General features: G+C 40.8%; 1 protein-coding gene across 3 annotated transcripts in view; it reads left to right on the plus strand.

The window, feature by feature from the left end:
• MPPED2 (metallophosphoesterase domain containing 2) overlaps nucleotides 1–9041 on the plus strand; it is a 185897-nt gene extending 176856 nt beyond the window's left edge. For all 3 annotated transcript variants that reach the window (XM_011965601.1, XM_011965602.1, XM_011965603.1), the window contains exons 5-7: nucleotides 1647–1762; nucleotides 4913–5026; nucleotides 7673–9041. In XM_011965601.1, the coding sequence (XP_011820991.1) occupies nucleotides 1647–1762; nucleotides 4913–5026; nucleotides 7673–7791 (349 nt within the window). In that variant the 3' untranslated portion in view covers nucleotides 7792–9041. The remainder of the gene's footprint in view (nucleotides 1–1646; nucleotides 1763–4912; nucleotides 5027–7672) is intronic.
• Nucleotides 9042–19742: the final 10701 nt, after the last annotated feature.

Here is a 19742-nt window from a genome sequence, read left to right on the forward strand (position 1 = left end):
GACTGCCTGGGTTTATATCCAAGTTGTTAATTGTGTTTACCTAACCTCTCTGTGCCTCAGTTTCCTCATTGTAAAATAGAGATGATAATAGTGCCCACCTCATGAGTTTGCTGCGAGGCTTAAATGAGTTAATACAAATAAAGTGCTTAGAGTGGTACCTTGACACAGAAAAAGCATTAAATAAAACAATAGCTATAATAATTCTTCTTCTCATATTCTTATTTCTGTTATGAACAAGCACCCTGGGCATGTTCTTAAGGACTTGGAAAGTGGTTAGGAAGCAAGTCTGATACTTTCCTGGTTTCTCCTTTTCTGGCTAGGGCTACACAGTCTCCTCTCTGGAACTTTCTCCACCATATCAGCATGAACTGAGGTTTGCACGTGTACCACAGATTTTTGTATGGCTTTCGATGACCATTCTTCTCCCTCTGGTCTTGACTATATGTGTCCACCACCAAATGAATGCTGTGTCAGTGTTTCTAAGTTCAAATTCTTGAAAGAATCTGATTAGTCTGGCCAGTGACTGGCTTTCAATAAGGGTGCACTCCGTTTGATTAGCTGTGACTGACAAGGTTAGAGTCACCTTATACACAGGTTTACCTCTTTCATTTGGCATGGAAGGGGCGGGTTAAGCTGAAAGGGTAAGTTGGGCTTGGCCAGAAAATTGACCAACTTGTTTGTTACATGTATGCCTTAGCAAATTAGAATTTACCCACAGAACAAAATAGAACAGTTTTAAAGAACACTGATAAGATCTAGACGTTTTGGAATAGGATGACACTGGGAACTACTTAGTTCTAATGTGATTTAGCCTGTAGTATTTGCAGAGAGAAATTGATCAGTCTCCTATTACCTGTATTTTAAATGGTAGAGACATTTTCAGCACCAATCAGAAATGCTCAGTGGATGGACAAAGACTCATTCCCTTCTACATTGGAACATCAATCTCAAAAACTCATTCCTGGAGCAGAAGTTCCTGGGATTGGAAAAAGCTCACGCCTTTGTCAGGAGAGTAGATTCCAGAGTGACCAAGGATGTCCCCAAATCTTCCTTTTGGTGGCAGGAGAAAAGTTCTACATTTACTTTCTGTTTACTGTGTTCCTTCTCACTTTTCAGAGCCCCCATTTTTTTTGGAAATCTCACTCCAGGGTATGCAAACCATCTTAATGGACAGAGGTGTCTGTATCAAAGCCCTCATCCTTTTCTCCAAGGACTTAGTGAGAATCTTTCTGAAAAAGTAGTTCCACAGTGATTGCGAGGGAGAAGGAGTACTGCAGAATTTCTTAGCTGTGAGGCACTACAGGAAGGGTGGAAATGCTTTGGATCAGGGCTGGGTATCTTAGGAAGCACTGAGATTTGGGGGAAGACAAAGCATTGTCAAGATTTTGATAGAGGCCTGCTGGGAAAGTCTCCACTGTAAAGGCTCCTGTGCCCCTTTCTAGTGGAACAATTCGTAGGCTCCACGCTTGCTTTCAAATGGATTGGTTTTGAAGCAGTCAACAAAAAAGCATCCTGCTGCCAGGGCCAACCATCAAAAAGAGAAAAGAGAGCAATGCAAACCGTGGGGGAATGTGCGAGAGAGAAATATTGCAGAGCGGAGCCGTGGCTCTGCTGGCCTGATACCATGTGCATTATCTCCCCCAAAGGACCCCGTGGTTTAATGGATGGGGCTTTAACCTACCCAGAGGTCAGTCTCTGCTGGACAAGTGGAACCTCATCCCTGAGGGCATTGACATACTCATGACACATGGACCTCCTCTAGGTAAGTGAAGCAAAGGTTGTCCTTTGTCATCCAGATGCCTTTTTTTTCCAGGCATAATGAATAATGCTTCAGGGACATAATCATTTTCCTCCAAAAAAAAAAAAGTGAATACGAAAAGAAAAGTCAATGTCTTTAAAGAAACTCAGTATGATAATTAAACTCAGCAGTTCTGCTGGGCTTACAGGTGTTCTTGAAATTAAATTTTTTGATTTAGTCAAGTCAGGGAAAAATCAAATGAGTATGGTGCACCACAGTCTTTTGAGCTTGATAATTTATTTTAAGAACTGTATTCACTTTGGAGTAAGGGGGTGGGGTGGAGAAAGGAAGGAAGATACAGACCTCCCAATCACAGCACTTTTGAATGGCAATGAAATGATGGAAATTTTTGTTCAAAGGAGCTCATTTTCCTATTCCATATAATGCTGGAACCTGGGAGACCTTTAAAGTTTAACATTTGAGCTGATAATTTTAGAAAAGAATCCTTTTTTTTTAAGCTGAGGTATTTCAGTAAGAACTTACGCTGAAAGTTACTTAAGGATACTTATCCTACAGGCACATGGAGCCTGCATCCAGATTTATATTGTCTGTGTGCTTCAAAGCCTACCCACTAGTGAGCCACATTACGGGTCAGAGAATGATCATTTGACTTATTATCTTCTAATTTTTCTCGAACTTGTTATCTGTTGGTTTAGCTACAGAACATTCTTCAACAAGGACTACCACCCTGATTCCACATCTACTCACTACTCATTACGCCAGGACCCTTTCTAAACAACTAAGGTGTGCTCAAGAAATTCAGGTGTTCCACTTCTAATAGAAGAGTGTTCAATTTTTTCTTTCTTTTTAGAATTGTGGCTAAACACACACACATACACACATATCACATGAAATCTACCCTTTTGACACATTTTTCAGCGTACAGTGCTTAAAGAGTTTCTTAATCATGTTGGTTTGGAGAGAGGGGAAAAACACTTTCTACAAATATAAATAATTTCCACAAATTTTCATGTGGTTTGGGGTTTTTATCCATGTTACTCCCCTCCTCTGTCATCCCTAAAAAGAAAAAGAAAAAAACTAACCTTCATTTCCTAATGCAGGTTTAACCTTTGCAGATATTTTCTCCTCCAAGGCACTTGGTGCTTCTCTCCTTCTCTCGCAAAGGAAGTGGCCCATGCTTCACAAAGAAACAGTGGAAGTGAGCACCACAGCGGAGGCCATAGTGGCACATTTTAATAATGGGGGAAGTAAGAGAAGAAGAGCCAGCTCTCTTGCAGACATGGGAATTGTACAGATTTGCACAGGATCAGCAGTTCCTCACTTTTTTAACACTTCAGAATCACCATTCCCATGCTTTTTCATCATCCCCAGACCACCCTAACCCATGTTTTAAAATATTACACTTGTCAACAACCTTTATCAAGTCATAATTAATTAAGTTCCCTATTTTACAACCGTTAGAGTAGCTACATCATTAAATTGCTAGGTAAATATTCTGATCAGCATGAGTTACCCAGTGAGAGCACCTACAGAGTTATCTTTTCAGCTACCTTCATCCTTTTGTCTGAGCAGCCTAATTGGGTGCAGGCATGATTTCCCTTTGGTGTTTATTTCAAGGGACTTGGCCATCTTCAGCAGAGAAACATTTACATGACTGGGGTATTATTTGAAATATAACTTTGAACAGAACAAACTTATCAAGTCATTGATTTTGGTATAAAAGCAAATGGCAATAGGAGTAAGTCTGAACTGTAGACTCCAAGGATTTCAGACATCCCAGGAACTCTTAATAGAGAAGCTAGCATCCCTCTCTTTATGGTAGAGGTGGAGTCAATGAGAGAGTGGCTGTGAGTAGAGAATAGTGACAACTACATCAAGGAGTTCCCAAATAAAAGGTCAGGCAAAGTTTTCATAAGGTATTATTGAACCTTAGTTGATACAGCTATCGGGATTCTTGTGGAAACGTGACATTGGAGAGGGGAGTGGAAAGATTGGCTTTGAATGTCTTCCTACTGGTGAGGGGCGCCACACTGCTGTGGGACTTCACTATTACGGTATGAGTAAGATGTTTTCTCAGATGTTTGAAAAACACATGCATGAGGTAATATGCCAGTCAATGTAGCTTAAGGATTCTGCCCCACCATTTAAAAAGTTTTGAAAATGCTGAATAAATTTTTGCTAGCGACCTCACTTCCATCTATTCTCAGACTCTCTGGTCACTCCTTAAACCCCCGCAAATGTGTCTTTACAGAGACACTGAACGTTCATGTGTGCAGTTTGGCCCGACAAAGCAGAAAGCTGTTCCTTACTCCCCAGTTATTTCTAAATAATAGAAATAACCTAATGGTGCTGTGGAATGGATTTCCAGAGATTACAATTTAGCCTTTCATCCTACCTGCCTTCTTTATGCCCTATCCTGCTGAGGCGTATGGATTCCATTCCAGGCCATAATCATCCAGATAGCTGACTTTTGCTATAATTGATGTCAGTTTTTATGGATTTTCTGCATTAAGTGTAGAACTAAGTGGCTTTTACTTTAAAAGTAGTCAATTAGCCCCAGCTTGCTGGATGCCACTGTGAGGTCACATTTTTGCCTGTCGCTGGAGAGGACAGGACCACAGCGACAACCTGGCTTTCCAAAGCTTTGGTCATCGGGAACCACAAGAGGTAAGACTTAGTGTATCTAAAGAGAGCTGGGCATCTTGTGACCAGTTTACAGGCAGCCCCTCCCAGACTTTCTTCTTTGAATCATCTTAGAAGTAAACTGCTATAAGAAAGCTATAATAAAAAAGAGAAAGTAACTGAATTGACGGAGAAAGAGATATTATGGGACTGCCGGGAATAAATGTCATTGAGCTCATGAAGAAGATTTGAAACCCATGGCTGAATAAATCAAATCTCTTACAGAAAAAAAAAAAAAATGTTAATTAACAGGAAGAAAAAAAAATGGAAACCAAAAAAAAAATTTCAAGAATCTAAAGAAGACAAAGTGACGAGTGAAAAGTTTCTTAAAAGCCATTGTGAGCTTTAATGGAGGGGCTAGGATTACAGATAATGTAATAAACCTTCTGTGAGTTATGGCTTCCTGAAAGTCTAAATGAAACCTTACCTGAAGAAAGAAAATTAAGTGTATTGATTGCATTTTGCCCTTAGGTTTTCGAGACTGGGTTCCAAAGGAGCTTCAAAGAGTGGGCTGTGTGGAGCTGTTAAACACGGTTCAGAGGCGAGTCCGGCCCAAGCTCCATGTGTTTGGTGGAATCCATGAAGGTAAGAACAGCGGAAAAGAATTCAAAACATGTTATGTCTCTATCCATGATCTCAGTCTACAACTAGGAATAACTGGAGTAGTTGTTCTCAAACTTTTTAGCAGCACGACCCTTTTATAAGATGAAGTCTTATGAGAAATATCTGCATATAAAGCTGATAAATATTTTATGTGGACCTTCTCTCTTGTAAGCAGAGTGGAAAGTAGGAAGCACGTCTCGTCTACTTTACTGCAAACCCAGCATTCCCCCTGGCAGCTTCTGGAATCTCAGGGCTTTAACGAGGAATGTTTGATAACCACTGCTTTAGAGCAACTCCGAGGTACACAAGGAGTCATTTTCTCCTTAAGAGAGTTAGAAGAAAAGGTCTGGATATTAGAAGATATTTTAAGCCTGTATAGTCCCCTCCTACCTGTAAATATTGTGTTTCATACGGAATTAACACAAAGACCCAGGAAGACAAGGCATTCTCTGAAAAATAGCTTGGGACATGCAGTGAAAGGTATGTAACAGAAGTGGCGGGAACCTGCACATTTGCAGGTAGACTTTTCCTTACTAACCTCAGAAAACTATTTCAGACTTCTCAGAAGTCAACAGAGCTATTAGCTCAGGCTGAGGTTAAGCAGAATAATTAAATCTGTCTTAAATGGGAACTGGTCCAGTTGCCGTTTTTCTGCCTTTCAAGGTAAGCTGAGTCAGGTTCACAGAACCAAAAGCCTCACAGGAACCTTCAAGGGATCTGGGTTTTCTCCAACCCACCTTTTTCAAATCATGGGTAACTGGGCTTTGGGACAGACACAAAGCCTTCTTTCAGCAAGCCTAAGGGTTTCTGTCCCTAGCCGACTTTCCCAGTTCCACACGCTTGTGTGCAATGGCCGTGTTTACGTGGGCAGCCGCTATATTCTCTCCAGCTCCTGCTTATGGCAGCTCTCTGGAGTTATTTATGAATCTGCAGTCAAGTTGAGGTGTTTAAGGCTGTGTGCCTGAGGAAGCAAAAAGCAAAGTTGGCTTTTTCGAAGCCCACAAATCCAGTGGCTTCCTGGTTAGGTGGGTAATAAAGAGCATATTGAAAATCATCCTACTGAGGCCAGAGCAAATTCAGCTTGCTCCAAGTGCAGGTACCAGCTGAGTCGGTGGAAAGCAGGGTGCAGCTCCCAGAGAGTGGATGTCAGCCTGCCCTGGCTTTGAGCTGTGCTCCCTGTAAAGGAGGATACTGCCCTAAGGTATGATGGAGGGAACACCAGTGATGGGGGAGTGCCTGAAGGGGAGACTAGGGAGGTGGGGCCTCATATGTAAACTAAGCAACATTTCTGGGGGACTGTTATTCTGAAAACAGATCTGAATTCCTGCAGCATGCCTCTGAGTTTGCATTTTATCCTTAAAAAAAAAATCATTAATTACCTTTAAACTAGCCAGACAATTGGGGAATTCCACCGAAGCCCCAAAATAATAAACTTGCCTAAAAGGGAGGAGATCATATTCAAATAAACTTGTCTCACTTTTATTCACTTAAGACAGCTGAAGAGGGCAGGAAGAGGGCAAATACCAACCTCTTGATGGAGAGAGATAACAAGACTTTATGACCCCAGAACTAAACAGCGCAGATTTTAAATGCCTCTTTTTCTTTTCTTAAGGGATTTTTCCATTGACCCTCATTAAGTTCTCCACAGGCTTACTTGGAGAAATTTTAGCAAATGTGGAAAAAAGCCTTTTCAGTTACTTCTATATATCTTGGTAATTTTATTTTTTTCACAGCTATATTTTTATGCGCCACAAGAGCCTGATACCCACATAGAATTACAATCTTAGTTGAAGAGGCTATAAGGCAAATATAAGGTATTAAGGGAAATATGCAAACTTGCAAACATGCTAAACATTTTAACATAGTAAAAATTATCAAGGGAACATATATACCAAACACCTAGGGAAACAGCTTTCTCCCAATAAATCACAAAAGGTTTATATTGCATATGGGAAGTGTTTTTGCTTGATCTAGTATCCAGGTAGGCTCAGGAAACAGTGACCTAGGGTGATGTTTCTACACATCACTTGGGCATGCGATTAGTGGACACTTTTGAATGAAATGGAATTGTATTAAGGCCACACAATTCAAAAATCATGTATGGTTAACTTTCGTAAAGGCAGTTAAGAGATTATTTCATAAATAATTAAATTAAGTGTCTACATTTCTTAACTCTCAATGCAGTATCCTTTCCCCCTCACCTACCCCATATCACACTTGGAATTTGGCTGTGTTTGCCCCTGAGGAGTAATCCTTCTATCACTCATTTTATTCCCTAGAACTCAACCGTTAACACAAGGCTTTGAAATGAAAATCCTATTTTAAAAGGAGGAAAAAAAGTTTTTCTTTATTCTCCCTGGTAAAGAAATCACAGCCCTTCTTCAACAAGTTTAGCATGGAAATAAAGAAAAAAATAATAGCTCTTAGTTGAAGAAGATTCTCCCGTTTAAAGAAAATAGAGTAAAATTGGGCAGTAGCTTCTGAAAGTCATTATATCTGAGGAGGCTTAACTGAATTTCATCTCACTGCCCACTGACAAAATTTTTTTGTTTTCCTTGCCTGACAGCCCTACATTCCGTCACTCTCATTTGTATATATTACAGTAAATGTGACACTCTCTCCCCACAGGTTATGGCATCATGACCGACGGTTACACAACGTACATCAATGCCTCGACGTGTACAGTCAGCTTTCAACCGACCAACCCTCCAATTATATTTGACCTTCCAAACCCACAGGGTTCCTGAAGCTCTAAATGCCCTATTGGAATGTGAGGGAAGGTCTATAAACTGCCATTTTTCTAATTATAAACTTACATTCTCTTACTTATTTCCAAACCCTGTGAGTTCTTTTTGTAAATTGTTGGAACACAAATGATGCTAGAGGTTGTGCTTCTTCTTTATTTTATTTTATTTTAAATGGGGCATCCATTTGAAATCAGAGGAACATTGTGAATTTGTAAAATGACTTCTGTTTTCTCAAAGGCCATGCCATTGTAAATTGTTAGTGTTCGCCAAAGGACAGCCAAGCTTTCTTTTAAAAAGTGATAAAAGTCTTATTTTAATATGCTTTAAGCTGAAAGAAAAAAATAAGAAACAGGTAGGCAGTGTTTTAAAAACCAACAGAGATTTGCACAACTGTTTAAGAGTATTGTTTGAAATATTTTAATTTTCGATGTTTTGTTGTTGTTGTTTTCTTGGTAATGCTTCTTTTTTGCAGATGTGGTCCCGATTTATAGCAATCTTCTCAACAGAAGCAGGCATGGAAAAGACGTCTTTTCACACTCACTATAAAGAAAGCTGCATTGAGAAGAAAATGGCTGTCATTTAAAGGATGGTTTAGCTAGTGAGATTCCTATTGTGGTTATACAAGGTCTCTTGTTTGTTTGTTTCTTTTAAATTATTTTAGCTTTAAAAATACAGAAATGGAATCTGTCAAGAGCAGGTATCTCATACGGTTAAAAAAATGAACATGCAGACTCCTTTTCAATATGGGTTTATATATATAAGTATTTTTTGTGTATTATGACTACGTTAGGAGTTTAATATTGCCAAGGACAGTACAACTGCAAAGGGATGCTGTATAGCAGCACATCAGAAGTCGGAAGGAACTGACATATTTTCTCAGAACTCAAGGTCTTAAAGAGCTTGAGTTAAATCTAGGTACAGTTACAGGCGTGTATAGACTTAAATGGATGCAATGGAAGCTAACTAAAATAAGGCTTAGTTGTCCTTTCTATTTAAATACCCCAAATTGTCTTCTTACTTCCTCTGCCCTCTCCCATTTTGCACTGTGTGTCGATGCAATCTTCGCTAGCACAAAATATTGTCGCTAATAGTCATTTCTGTTTTCCCATTGTAAATGCTGTTGAGCTTTATTCTATTTTACGTTACCTTGTTAATGAAATTTAGGAAAGCAGTTGTTTCTTTAAATTTATTGTGATATCCTATATCTAGCGGCCTTTATATGCAAATAAAATTGCAAGATTTTTAAATTCGTGCTGTTTGGAGGGTTGGCTGGTGGAGGATGGTAGTTTCGTCCTGAGGAAGGAGGGATTTATTCATATGTAGCATCAGTAATGCCTTTCAGAAGAATTAGAGTAAGTGATTTTTTCCCCTAATTTTCAATAAATTTTTATTACCCACCATTCACAGGCTGGCAGATAGATCGATAAGGCACTCAGTGCACTCTTTCCTTCCATCATGCTGTCATCTCTCTTGCCTTAGATTTCATCTTTGGCTGTTGTAATTTCTACAGGAACAGAGAGACTGCAGTTAAGGCTGTGGATGTATTTTGGGCAAGTTTGCGATAGTGAGTTTAGGGAAACAGTCTATGACACAGTAATCACTACACATTCTCATCTTCCCCAAGAGCAGTCACCATCTCCTTCTCACTGGTTTTTTTAGTGATGCCCACCCACAAAATGCTGTGGCAACCAAGAGGGGATAGGCAGAAGGGTGGCGAAAAACAGATAAAATAAAAAACATCACACGGAAGAACCACTGAAGCAAAACAGCATAATCTTGGATCTGCAGTGCACCCCCAAAGTCTTATGTGTCAGGGCTCGTTGGATTATATTCTGGATATATGTTTCTTCCTTTCTACTCATTGTGGATCCTTTGGTGCAATTTCTGAAAGGAATTCTTGATTTCGGTACCAGCAGAATTTGAGAGAATGTTCTAGGCCAGAATTCCCGCTCAGATTCACATGTAACCATCTTGGTCTGTTGTAGTTATTAATAGTTATTAAGTATCTTGGATGTCACCATAGGCTGTGGTGGACATTTGGGTCAAGCTTGCAGAGCAGATGCTTGAGCTTCCCATGGGCTTCCTAGAGGGAGCTCATGACCGTCGCAGCTAACATGGACCAAAAGAGGTACTATGACAAATGGACCACCCTTCCTTGACCTTCTACATCAGTAGAAGAGGGTGTTCACGTAAAGCCACATCCTAGGGGGTTGGAGTGAGAGGTAAGCTACTGAACGGCAATTTCATCTGGTTAGTGTACCAGAAGCCAGAGACTCAGGCCTGTGGCTTCTGGAAAAACAAGCCTCCCAGACATAGGTGGGTAATCATGATGACAAGTGTGTATGCACAGCCCTTGAGAGTTCGTCTGGACACAAACTAATTGAGCTAAGCACTTACTAAAATTGCTTTCCATTTTGTGGAGGCAGGAAGCTACCCAGTGTACTAAATCTAGAAGGCAGACTCGTTTGTGGATAAAGCTTTCTTCAGCCAGTCCACCATTTCATATGCACGAACTGCCTCTGAAGCATTCGTAATCACTGTCCAGATGCCCAGAGCTTTCTACGCTGGGCCTTACAACAAGGAAATATTCAAAACAGCGCTTACAAATTGGGCACTTCCTATCCTTCCATCACCAGGCACTCTGTTGAGCAGGTTGTGTATTTTGTTTCTAATCTTCACAGAATCCTGGGTAAGGTCACATAAGCCCCACTTTACAGATAGGAAAGTAAGATGTACCAAAATTAGATAACTTTCCCTAGGAAAAATGGAAGGTTCAAAAGCAGATCTGTACATAGCCCATGCCCTTTTAATCATTCTGTGTCTGGAATGGATAAGTTGATGCCCTCTGAGAGCTGATATAAGACTGGTGGCTGGGCACAGTGGCTCACACCTGTAATCCCAGCACTTGGGATGCCGAGGTGGGTGGATCACAAGGTCAAGAGATTGAGACTATCCTGGCCAACATGGTGAAACCCTGACTCTACTAAAAATACAAAAATTAGCTGGGTGTGGTGGCATGTGCCTGTCATCCCAGCTACTCGTGAGGCTGAGGTAGGAGAATCACTTGAACCCGGGAGGCGGAGGTTGCAGTGAGTGCCGAGAGAGTGCCATTGCACTCCAGCCTGGGCGACGAGCAAAACTCTGTCTTAAAAAAAAAGAACAAAGAGAGAGTGAGAGAGAGAGAGACTGGCACAAGCCTGGGGATATATCCTATCCCTCAAGTAGCAGCTCCCTGAAACACCCTGCAGTGTGGCTCTATGACAACCACAATGGCACTACATCCTCTCCGCCGAGGGCCAGCACAGCACGGTGGATAAAGGCACAGACCCTTGGGACAGCATCCCTGCCCACATACTGGCCCCACCTCGGACTCGTGCTTATTTCTTTGCCTGGGTACTCACTTTCTCTGTAAAATGGGGGTGATGAGGAGGAGGAAGTTGTTCTAACTGCCATATGAATTCATGGTTGGAGGTGACTCTGATATCTAGTAAGTGTTGCACATGTGTTTGTTAAATAAGGTCCCCCACACTTTGTCTTTAGATTCCTCAGGCAGGATTCTGTACTTTTTTTTTTTTTTTTTTTTTGACAGCATCTCACTCTGTCGCCCAGTCTGGAGTGCAGTGGTGCAATCCCAGCTCACTGCAACCTCCGCCTCCCAGGTTCAAGCAATTGTCCTACCTCAGCCTCCTGAGTAGCTGGGACTACAGGCCTGTGCCACCGCGCCCAGCTAATTTTGTATTTTTTGTAGAGTCAGGGTTTCCCCATGTTGCCCAGGCCAGTCTCCAGCTCCTGAGCTCTGGTGACCCGCCTGCCTCGGCCTCCCAAATTTCTGGGATTACTGGCCTGAGCCACCGTTCCTGGCCTCCAGGTAGGGTTCTGCCTGTTGACTCTCCAACCTACAAAGCGGCAGTGGTATTGTTTCTGAGAAAGTTTGTTTGCATTGCTTAGGAACTGTAACAAGCCTGTCTTCATAAGGATAGGAAGAAGCCCAAGGACATTAGTGAGAGACAGATAAGGGAGCCTGACTTCCCAGTTTGGCTATCGTTCTTTGCAAAATCACTTCTAATCTCCCAAGAGGAGGGGGTTTCTCCTCTTTCAAGTTTCTTGGAAGGGCACCCACAGATCTGCTTATTTCTCACAGCATCTCTCTGCCCTTGCAATCTTTCCACTCCACCTCACCATCCCCTTTTACTGCAATTAGTGAATTCTTTTCTATCTGTTTTTCACACAATCCCCTTTTGTCTTATGTTGGGAGGTTGCTGAAATCCCTTTAGAAACAGGTCACTGTTACTCTGACAGGTGGCCAGCCTTAAGCCTGCCTTCATCTCCATCATTTAAGTAAATAAATACCGTGACCTAGGTCTTAAGTAGGGAGAAACGGAAGCTGGGAGGATTTGGGATTTGTCAATTGCGGATAAAACACTTGCTGTGTCTCAGAATAATGCCCCATTCCCCACGCTCATCCAGCAAGGATGTGCAGCTTTGGCAGAGTCAACATCCAGATACTATTTTGCTTCCTAGTCTCTTTTCATACCCTATTCCCACTTTCCTGAAAGTTTTAAGATGCTTTTTGTGTAATTATTAAACAAAAGTGAATTAAGATCTCCTTTGTTTTGAGGATTTGGCCATGAGCTGAGCATTTGGAAACACTGCTAGGTATGGGGTAGGAACAGTTGCCTGTGGGGAAGGTTCCAGGATGGGACAGTCTTAATGTGTTGTTTCACAGAAGGCTCCAGGACCACTTCTGGATGTCAGATTCTTAGCACAAAACTTTGTTTGTTTGTTTGTTTTGTTTTCTCCTATCTTGCATTAAATGGCAGGATGTGTTGGCCTTCTAGCATCACTCTTCCAGAAGTTTAGAGCTACTTTTCCCTTCCTTTCCTAAGTGTCCCCTCTACCTTCCTCCTACTTTGCTCTTCCATGGGAGAGAAAAACACTGATTCAGAAAACTCCCTGAGAAGCTCCAGTCTTCCCTGGTGCCCCTATAAAGTCAGCCTCTGGAGATAGGAGAGGTTCAGAGAGGGTCAGTGGCATCACCATGGTCACAGAGCAATTCAAAGATAATGCTCCACTTTGGCATTTGGACATTCCATTTTGAGCATGAACTGATTTTTCAGCTTGACATTCAGAAATAATCAAAGATGGAGAGATCAGTTTTGGCCTGACATAGTGTGATTTTGTAGCACAGGACAAGCTGCCAATCTATGAAGAGAAACAAGATTATTTGAAAGAAACCTCAGAATCTGAGGTTTCCCATTAATGTTCCCATGAGGATTCATTTTCCTTTTCTTCAACCCGTCCACCCGCAACAATTCCGATAGGCTTCCAACTCCTCCTACTACAAGAGAGATGGGTGCTCAATTTCTACCTTTTCTACCTCAGAACATGATGGCTCTTTGACATGCGTTTTGACATACATGTGTATATCAGGTCTGGAAGCTGTTGGGTGTTGGTAAGAGCACCCAGCTTTGGAATCAGACATGCTGGCTAGCCTTGGATGTGCTCTTTTACTTCTCTCAGCCTCAGATTCCACACTTGTAGAAAAGGAATCATTCCCATTTTGCAGTGGATTTGTCAGAATTGATATGGTAATATCGACAGGACTCTGGGTAGAGGATTTTTATTCTGTCAATTGTAATTTCCTAAAGAAAAAGAAAAAAAGGCAGGAGCAGAGGGCAAAAACAAAAGTTTATATTATTTTCTGATGACCACAGCCCTTCATGAGAGAAAGCTAATGCCTTGAACTGGACTGTGTAAGAAACTATACAGCAAATGAGTTCTTTAACTTTCTCTGTCTCTGAACTATCTGACAAAATATTTGTGGTGGGTTTTTGTCAACTCCTTCTCATTTCCTTCCTGAATTAAGGATGCCTTACAAGACAAAAATCTTGAGGTAAAAAGGCTCTTTCATATCTGACAGCATCTATATCTGGGTAATGGTGAGAGAGAGAAATGCATTTCCATTAGGAAGCACAGCCACAGTGGAACTAAAAGCACGGATAGACTAAACACATGAACACAGAGAGCCTCCTCCCATCAATCAGCTTAGATTTTTATGAAGCCACAGTTACCATGAGGTACATCTGAACACTCTCAGCGCCTGCTTGCCACAGGGAAAGGGCCTGTGATTTCATAACCCATTTCTGTCCTGACCTTAGTTGATGACTTTGGGAATAGGTTGAGCTTTTCAGTTGGAGATCCTGAAATCACAAATGACTTGGAACCCAAATGCTCCCTGTTTGCATGGGCTCACCAAATGCCTTTGCACAAATGGACTATCATGTTTAGGTAGCAACTGCATAATCCTGAAAGGGACTCCTATTTTCTGGAAGCCTTTTCTGGATCCTCCAACCTACCTTGACCCAGAACACCCCCCTTTGGTGCTGCCATAACCTCCCACACATACGTCCAGCTGTGCCACGTTCTGATTGTTGCTTGTCTGCATAGAGACCCCAAGGTCAGAGACGATGCCTGCTATCCGCGTTCCCAGCATGTAGGTCCAGAGAAACACCCTCTTAATGAATTAATCACTATTTGGCAAATAACGGCCGGGTATGCGAGACAGATAGGCAAAATCAATCACAGATGAAATCAACAAATATTTACTGAACACCATAAGCCAGGTGCTGTGCTGGTAAGCTTCATTTGTAAGACCCAGTATTTACCATGAAAGAGTCTTTTATAACTAGGTGAAGAAAACAAGATATTGACACATGAAGGTAAATGGTAATGAAAAATATAAAAGTTAAGACAACAATAAAAGAAAGTTGAGGTCTGGAATACACAGGTTTCTCCAGTTACATGAGTGGCCATAGGTATGGGGACGTGTGAGGTGGGGCATAAAACTCAGACAAGCACAGACAGCCTAGGAAAGGATGTCTGCACGCTAATGTCAGTGTCAGTCCCATGTAGCTTCATTCTTGAAGGAGAAAACCCAGCATGGCCAGTGGCAATTCCAAGTTTGTCACGTAGCTGGTTTGTTTTTTAATTTACTCTATGAAATGGTTTTCTCTAATGGCATGCCGTTGACGAAATGCACCATAATGTCTCTATCCATCACCTCCAAATGCTTTTGCATGCATCAGTTGTTGACTTGTTTTCTCCCATTCAGCACATAAATGAGAGGAATGATTTATCCAAGGCCACCAGTTACTCTTATGTGGAATCCAAAATAGCTCTCTGGAGAAATACTGCCCTGATAGCTTATTTCTTTGTACATCTCTCAACTTGTATTGAAGTGTGACTTTGGTCTGGGCTACAATGGTATCTTCCTGACCAATGTTTCCTGGGAAGCTAGGCCAGGTCTCCATGGTGGTATATAACTCTGGATGCAAGACCTTGTATTCTTCTGGGTATGGCTACTAGGGTTGGATGATGGGAAATGAAAACCAGGGCTTTGGCCTTTGGCTATGAGTGGGCATTTGAACAAGCAATGAGATTCCCTCCTGAGCTCTCTGGAACTCATAACAGGAAGAGAAAGGGTGTTACATATCTGAGTGCATTTTCTTTTCCTTTTTCAATTCATCTCATTTCCTTGAACTCCATCTCCCCATGCTGAAGACATATAACCCCTTCTTCCTCTGAGTTTTGCATAGTAGTGGATCAGAAATGGAAAATAAATAGGAACATCAAGATAATTCTTACCTGCTAAAGATTCCTTGAGAGAAGCCAAAGCATGGCATCTTTAAGTAGGATCTACTACTGTCTCAATTAACAGAAGGGGCCACTCCACATAGCTTTTGTCTCATTAAACAATGGTGATAATGAAGATAAAAGGTTTGAAGCATCAAATGGCATAGAGATCCTTGGACATTAAACACAGTATTCCTCTCTGTAGCATTAATAAATTTTGATGAGGTTTGAAATACTATATTTACCTCCTTAGTTCTTGCTTCAAACAGCTGAAAAATGTAATTTGGAAGGTTTCACCTGAGAAAATTTGTTGAAGTCAATTCTGTAGGAACAAGAAAAATAACAGTACTTATCACACATTGTTTCTGCATTAAAGTATTTTTGGTGAATGTATGTGTGTATCTACCTCAATGATGCTATGTCTCATATGTTAATTCTTTCCTGTGACTGCTATATTTCTGAGTCCCAGCAAAATTGAAATAAGGTGTACAAAGGATAATAACCTCCTACCTTGTTTTCTAATGGACTGAATAACCAAAATTAAAAATCCAGAGCTAATTGTAAGCTGCAGTGGAAGCAATATGTTGATTTCACTTCTTATGAATGGAATCTGTGTTCTGAGATTCAGAAACTATGGTAAATTGGCATTGTACTTACATTTTTATTTAATAGGTCATTTTCCCAAAGAAGTGAGATATCCATGAGTACAGCATCCAAGAATAACAAAATGTATTTGAGTTCAGAGATTACTCAAAGAAGTTTACTTAATAAAAAGCTAAGATGGGGGTGGGAGAATAGGAATAGGAAGGAGAAACTTGTCCTGACCCAAAACTGAATGAACCTTTAGATTTCCCACGTCAATATGCAAGACTTCTGTACATCTTTTGATCACTATCTTTCTCAAGATTATAAATTAATAGATTTGTCTTCTCCGATGTCAGGACAGGTGAGTAGCCTGGTTGTTTTATTAATACGAGGTCTGCTGGCTTTAATGGGGGACCAGGAGGGGCGGACTCCTCATCACAATCTGTGATGGGCTTTTCCAACACAATGGCACATAAGAGAGTTTTGTGAGGATGTTACTCTCGAAGAAGACTTTTCTCAAGAAATAAATCATGTATCTCCAGTGAAGTGACAATATGCAGGTTATTCTGGCTATACTTGTGGATTCAGCAGTATCCCATTTATTGATATGAATATTTACATCCATGCCAGTAGCGCTGCGGTTGTTCATAGTATTTGCAGTGAATAGCTTGGCTGGGATGCTGAGGACATCACCTACTGTTTTTAAAGCTCAGCATTCTCAAAGCTATTTTAAAAACCCCTTCATCACCACCACTTTGGACCAATGTTAAAAGCAATTCAGTAGAGACATTCTCCTCTCATAACCCCCAATTAATTATTGTGCTGACCTAGAGGCAATTCTGAAAGGAGGTGTACAACATTAGCCCTTTTAAAAATCTTACATAGGCCAGGAGTGGTGGCTCACACCTGTAATCCCAGCACTTTGGGAGGCCTAGGGCGGTGGATCACGAGGTCAGGAGATCGAGACCATCCTGGCTAACACAGCGGAACCCTGTCTCTACTTTAAAAAAAAATTAGCTGGATATGTTGGCAGGCGCCTGTAGTCCCAGCTACTCAAGAGGCTGAGGCAGGAGAATGGTGTGAACCCGGGAGGCGGAGCTGGCAGTGAGCCGAGATCGCGCCACTGCACTCCAGCCTGAGCGACAGAGCGAGACTCTGTCTCAGAAAAAAAAAAAAAAAAAAAAAAAATTGTAGTTCCCTTTCATCAGAAAATTTTGAAAAATTACAGTTGACCTTCTTTCAGTTGAATCTGTGGATATAGTTCCTTTAGTTTGTAAGAAAATGCTTTTGCTACCCACAGAAAGGTAAAAATACTCAGTTTTAGCCCTATTCTAGGGATGAGGCTTAGAAGTGCGATGGCACACCCAGTACATATCATTTCAGGTGCTTTTAGTGTCCATTGACTTGCACTTAAAGGAAGTTACATTGAGGTCAGCACTGGACATCTGTACCTTCACAGCCATGCAACAGGTAAATGGTATCATAAGGCTCTCCTGTGCAGGGCACTTTACTTAGCATAAGATTCAGTCCAGAGGTAGACCAAAGAGAGAATCCAACCAAAGCCTTAACTACTAGCCTTAACCATAGCACCAGGGCAAATGAGCCTGTTTCTTTCCAAGAGATGGGAATAAAAATCAGTGGTGCTGTTCTGTTTTCTCCACCTGCTCTCCTATAATACACAGTCACGACCTTCTCTACTGATTTTTCAAAACCACACTATTTTTATAACAGTTTTTGGGGGCCATGATATGTATAAACAGGAAAAAGGTATCAGTAAATTCATTTAAGAATGTTTAGCCGGACACAGTGGCTCACACCTGTAATCCCAGCATGGTGGGAAGCTGAGGCAGGAAGATCACTTGAGCTCAGGATCACCAGCCTGGGCAACCTGGCAAGACCTTGTCTCTACTAAAAATCAGAAAGATTAGCTGAGAGTCGTGGCATGCACCTGTGGTCCCAGCTACTCAGGAGGCTGAAGCAAGAAGATTGCTTGAACCTGATAGGTCGAGGCTGCAGTGATCCATGATTGTGCTATTGCACTCCTGGCTGGGTGACGGAGCAAGATGCTATCTCGGAAAAAAAAAAAAAAAAAAAAAAGAATGATGATAAATATATTTTATTGGAAATAGAAATAAATGGTAAGTAATTGATCTTGAATGGTGTAGTTTGGAGTACATGTCTATAAGCCAGAGAAGTCTGGGTAATGTTGAATTTTGGGAATTAAAGTTCCAGTCCTTTTAAACTTTTCACTCTTTGGATGATGTCTCATGACAGGTTAATGAGTTGCATGCTCTAGTCTTCAAAGATTTAGGACATGTCTGGCTAATATTAACATTGACATCTGCAAAGTAATATTGGAATGGACACCCAAATATGAAGAATGACTAGGACCTTGATCATCCTAAAGCTTTGGACACTTCCCAGACTTTCCTACAGTTTTAGGGTATTTTCCTTTTCATTCCATTAAGGCACTTAAAATACTCTCCATAGCACCAGGTGCAGTGGTTCACATTTGTAATCCCAAAGCTTTGGGAGGCAGGAGTGGGAGGATTGCTTGAGGCCAGGAGTTCAAGACCAGCCTGGGCAACATAGCAAAACCGCCATCTCTAAATATATATATATATATATTTTATTAGCTGGCTGTGGTGGCTTGCACCTGTAGTCCTAGCTACTCAGGAGGCTGATCAGGAGGCTGATGCAGGAGCTTGAGATTACGGTGAATTGTGATTGTGCCACTCTACTTTAGCCTGGATGACAGAGCAAGATCCTATCGCTAAGAAATTAAAAAAATAATATGCTGTATAACCCTGATCTTTCGACTGCCATAAAATCTTTCTTGCATCTAAAAAAAATTAAAAATAAATAAATAAACCCTCCACAAATACTTATCTCTTATTACAGTGAAAGATATTACTACAAACTTAAGACTTTAAATGTTTCTCTAATACAGTGTTAAGGTTTAGGTCTGTCTTTGTTGTCAGGCTGGTACTAAAAAAAAAGTATATATGGATACAAGCATGTTAAAAGGTTTAAATATGTACATATCCTTGTAATACAAATTTTTTCTCCCAATATTTTTTATCTATTCTGTTTAAAGCAAAATCTTAAAGGTTAGAGTTTATTAACCATAAATTTGTATCCGCAGTTTATAAACTTTAGCTGGTAATTCAACATATTTCTATGAATTTATCTACTGAGACTCTACATGAGTGAGGTCTTCACTGCAAATGAAACCTCTCTAATCTTCACCCATTGTCCATTTACACACAAGTAAATATGTTAATCTGTTCATGAAAGGATAAAATAATTCTGCAGATAAATGCAAAATGATTTTTCCAAAGACACAAAACAGTGCATTACGTTCCACTCTGTGTGATGCCTGCCAACATTCCAGAGGGCAGAGAATTGATAAAATACCAATTTAAAGGATTAGAAGAAATGATTTCTCGAATCAAGAATTCCATTTCTCTGTAATGGGAGTCTTAATTCTGGAGGAAAAGAAAAACATATATTTTTTTTCTTACCTTTGTAATTCGGCAATTCTTAGGCTAATAAATTAGAGTAAGTGGTTTGTCTGAGACATGGAGAAAATTGGATGCAGCATGAAAAATTAACAGCAGTGTTAATGAGAAAATGGTTGGCTTATAAGTCCTGTGCTTGAATTTAGTATGCCAAGTGATTAGGTCTTCACAATGTTGTTTATTAAAAAAAAGTATCGGATCTTTTTTTAATGT

The sequence above is a fragment of the Mandrillus leucophaeus genome, unplaced genomic scaffold (assembly GCF_000951045.1).
Source record: "Mandrillus leucophaeus isolate KB7577 unplaced genomic scaffold, Mleu.le_1.0 Scaffold73, whole genome shotgun sequence".
Taxonomy (NCBI): Eukaryota; Metazoa; Chordata; class Mammalia; order Primates; family Cercopithecidae; genus Mandrillus; species Mandrillus leucophaeus.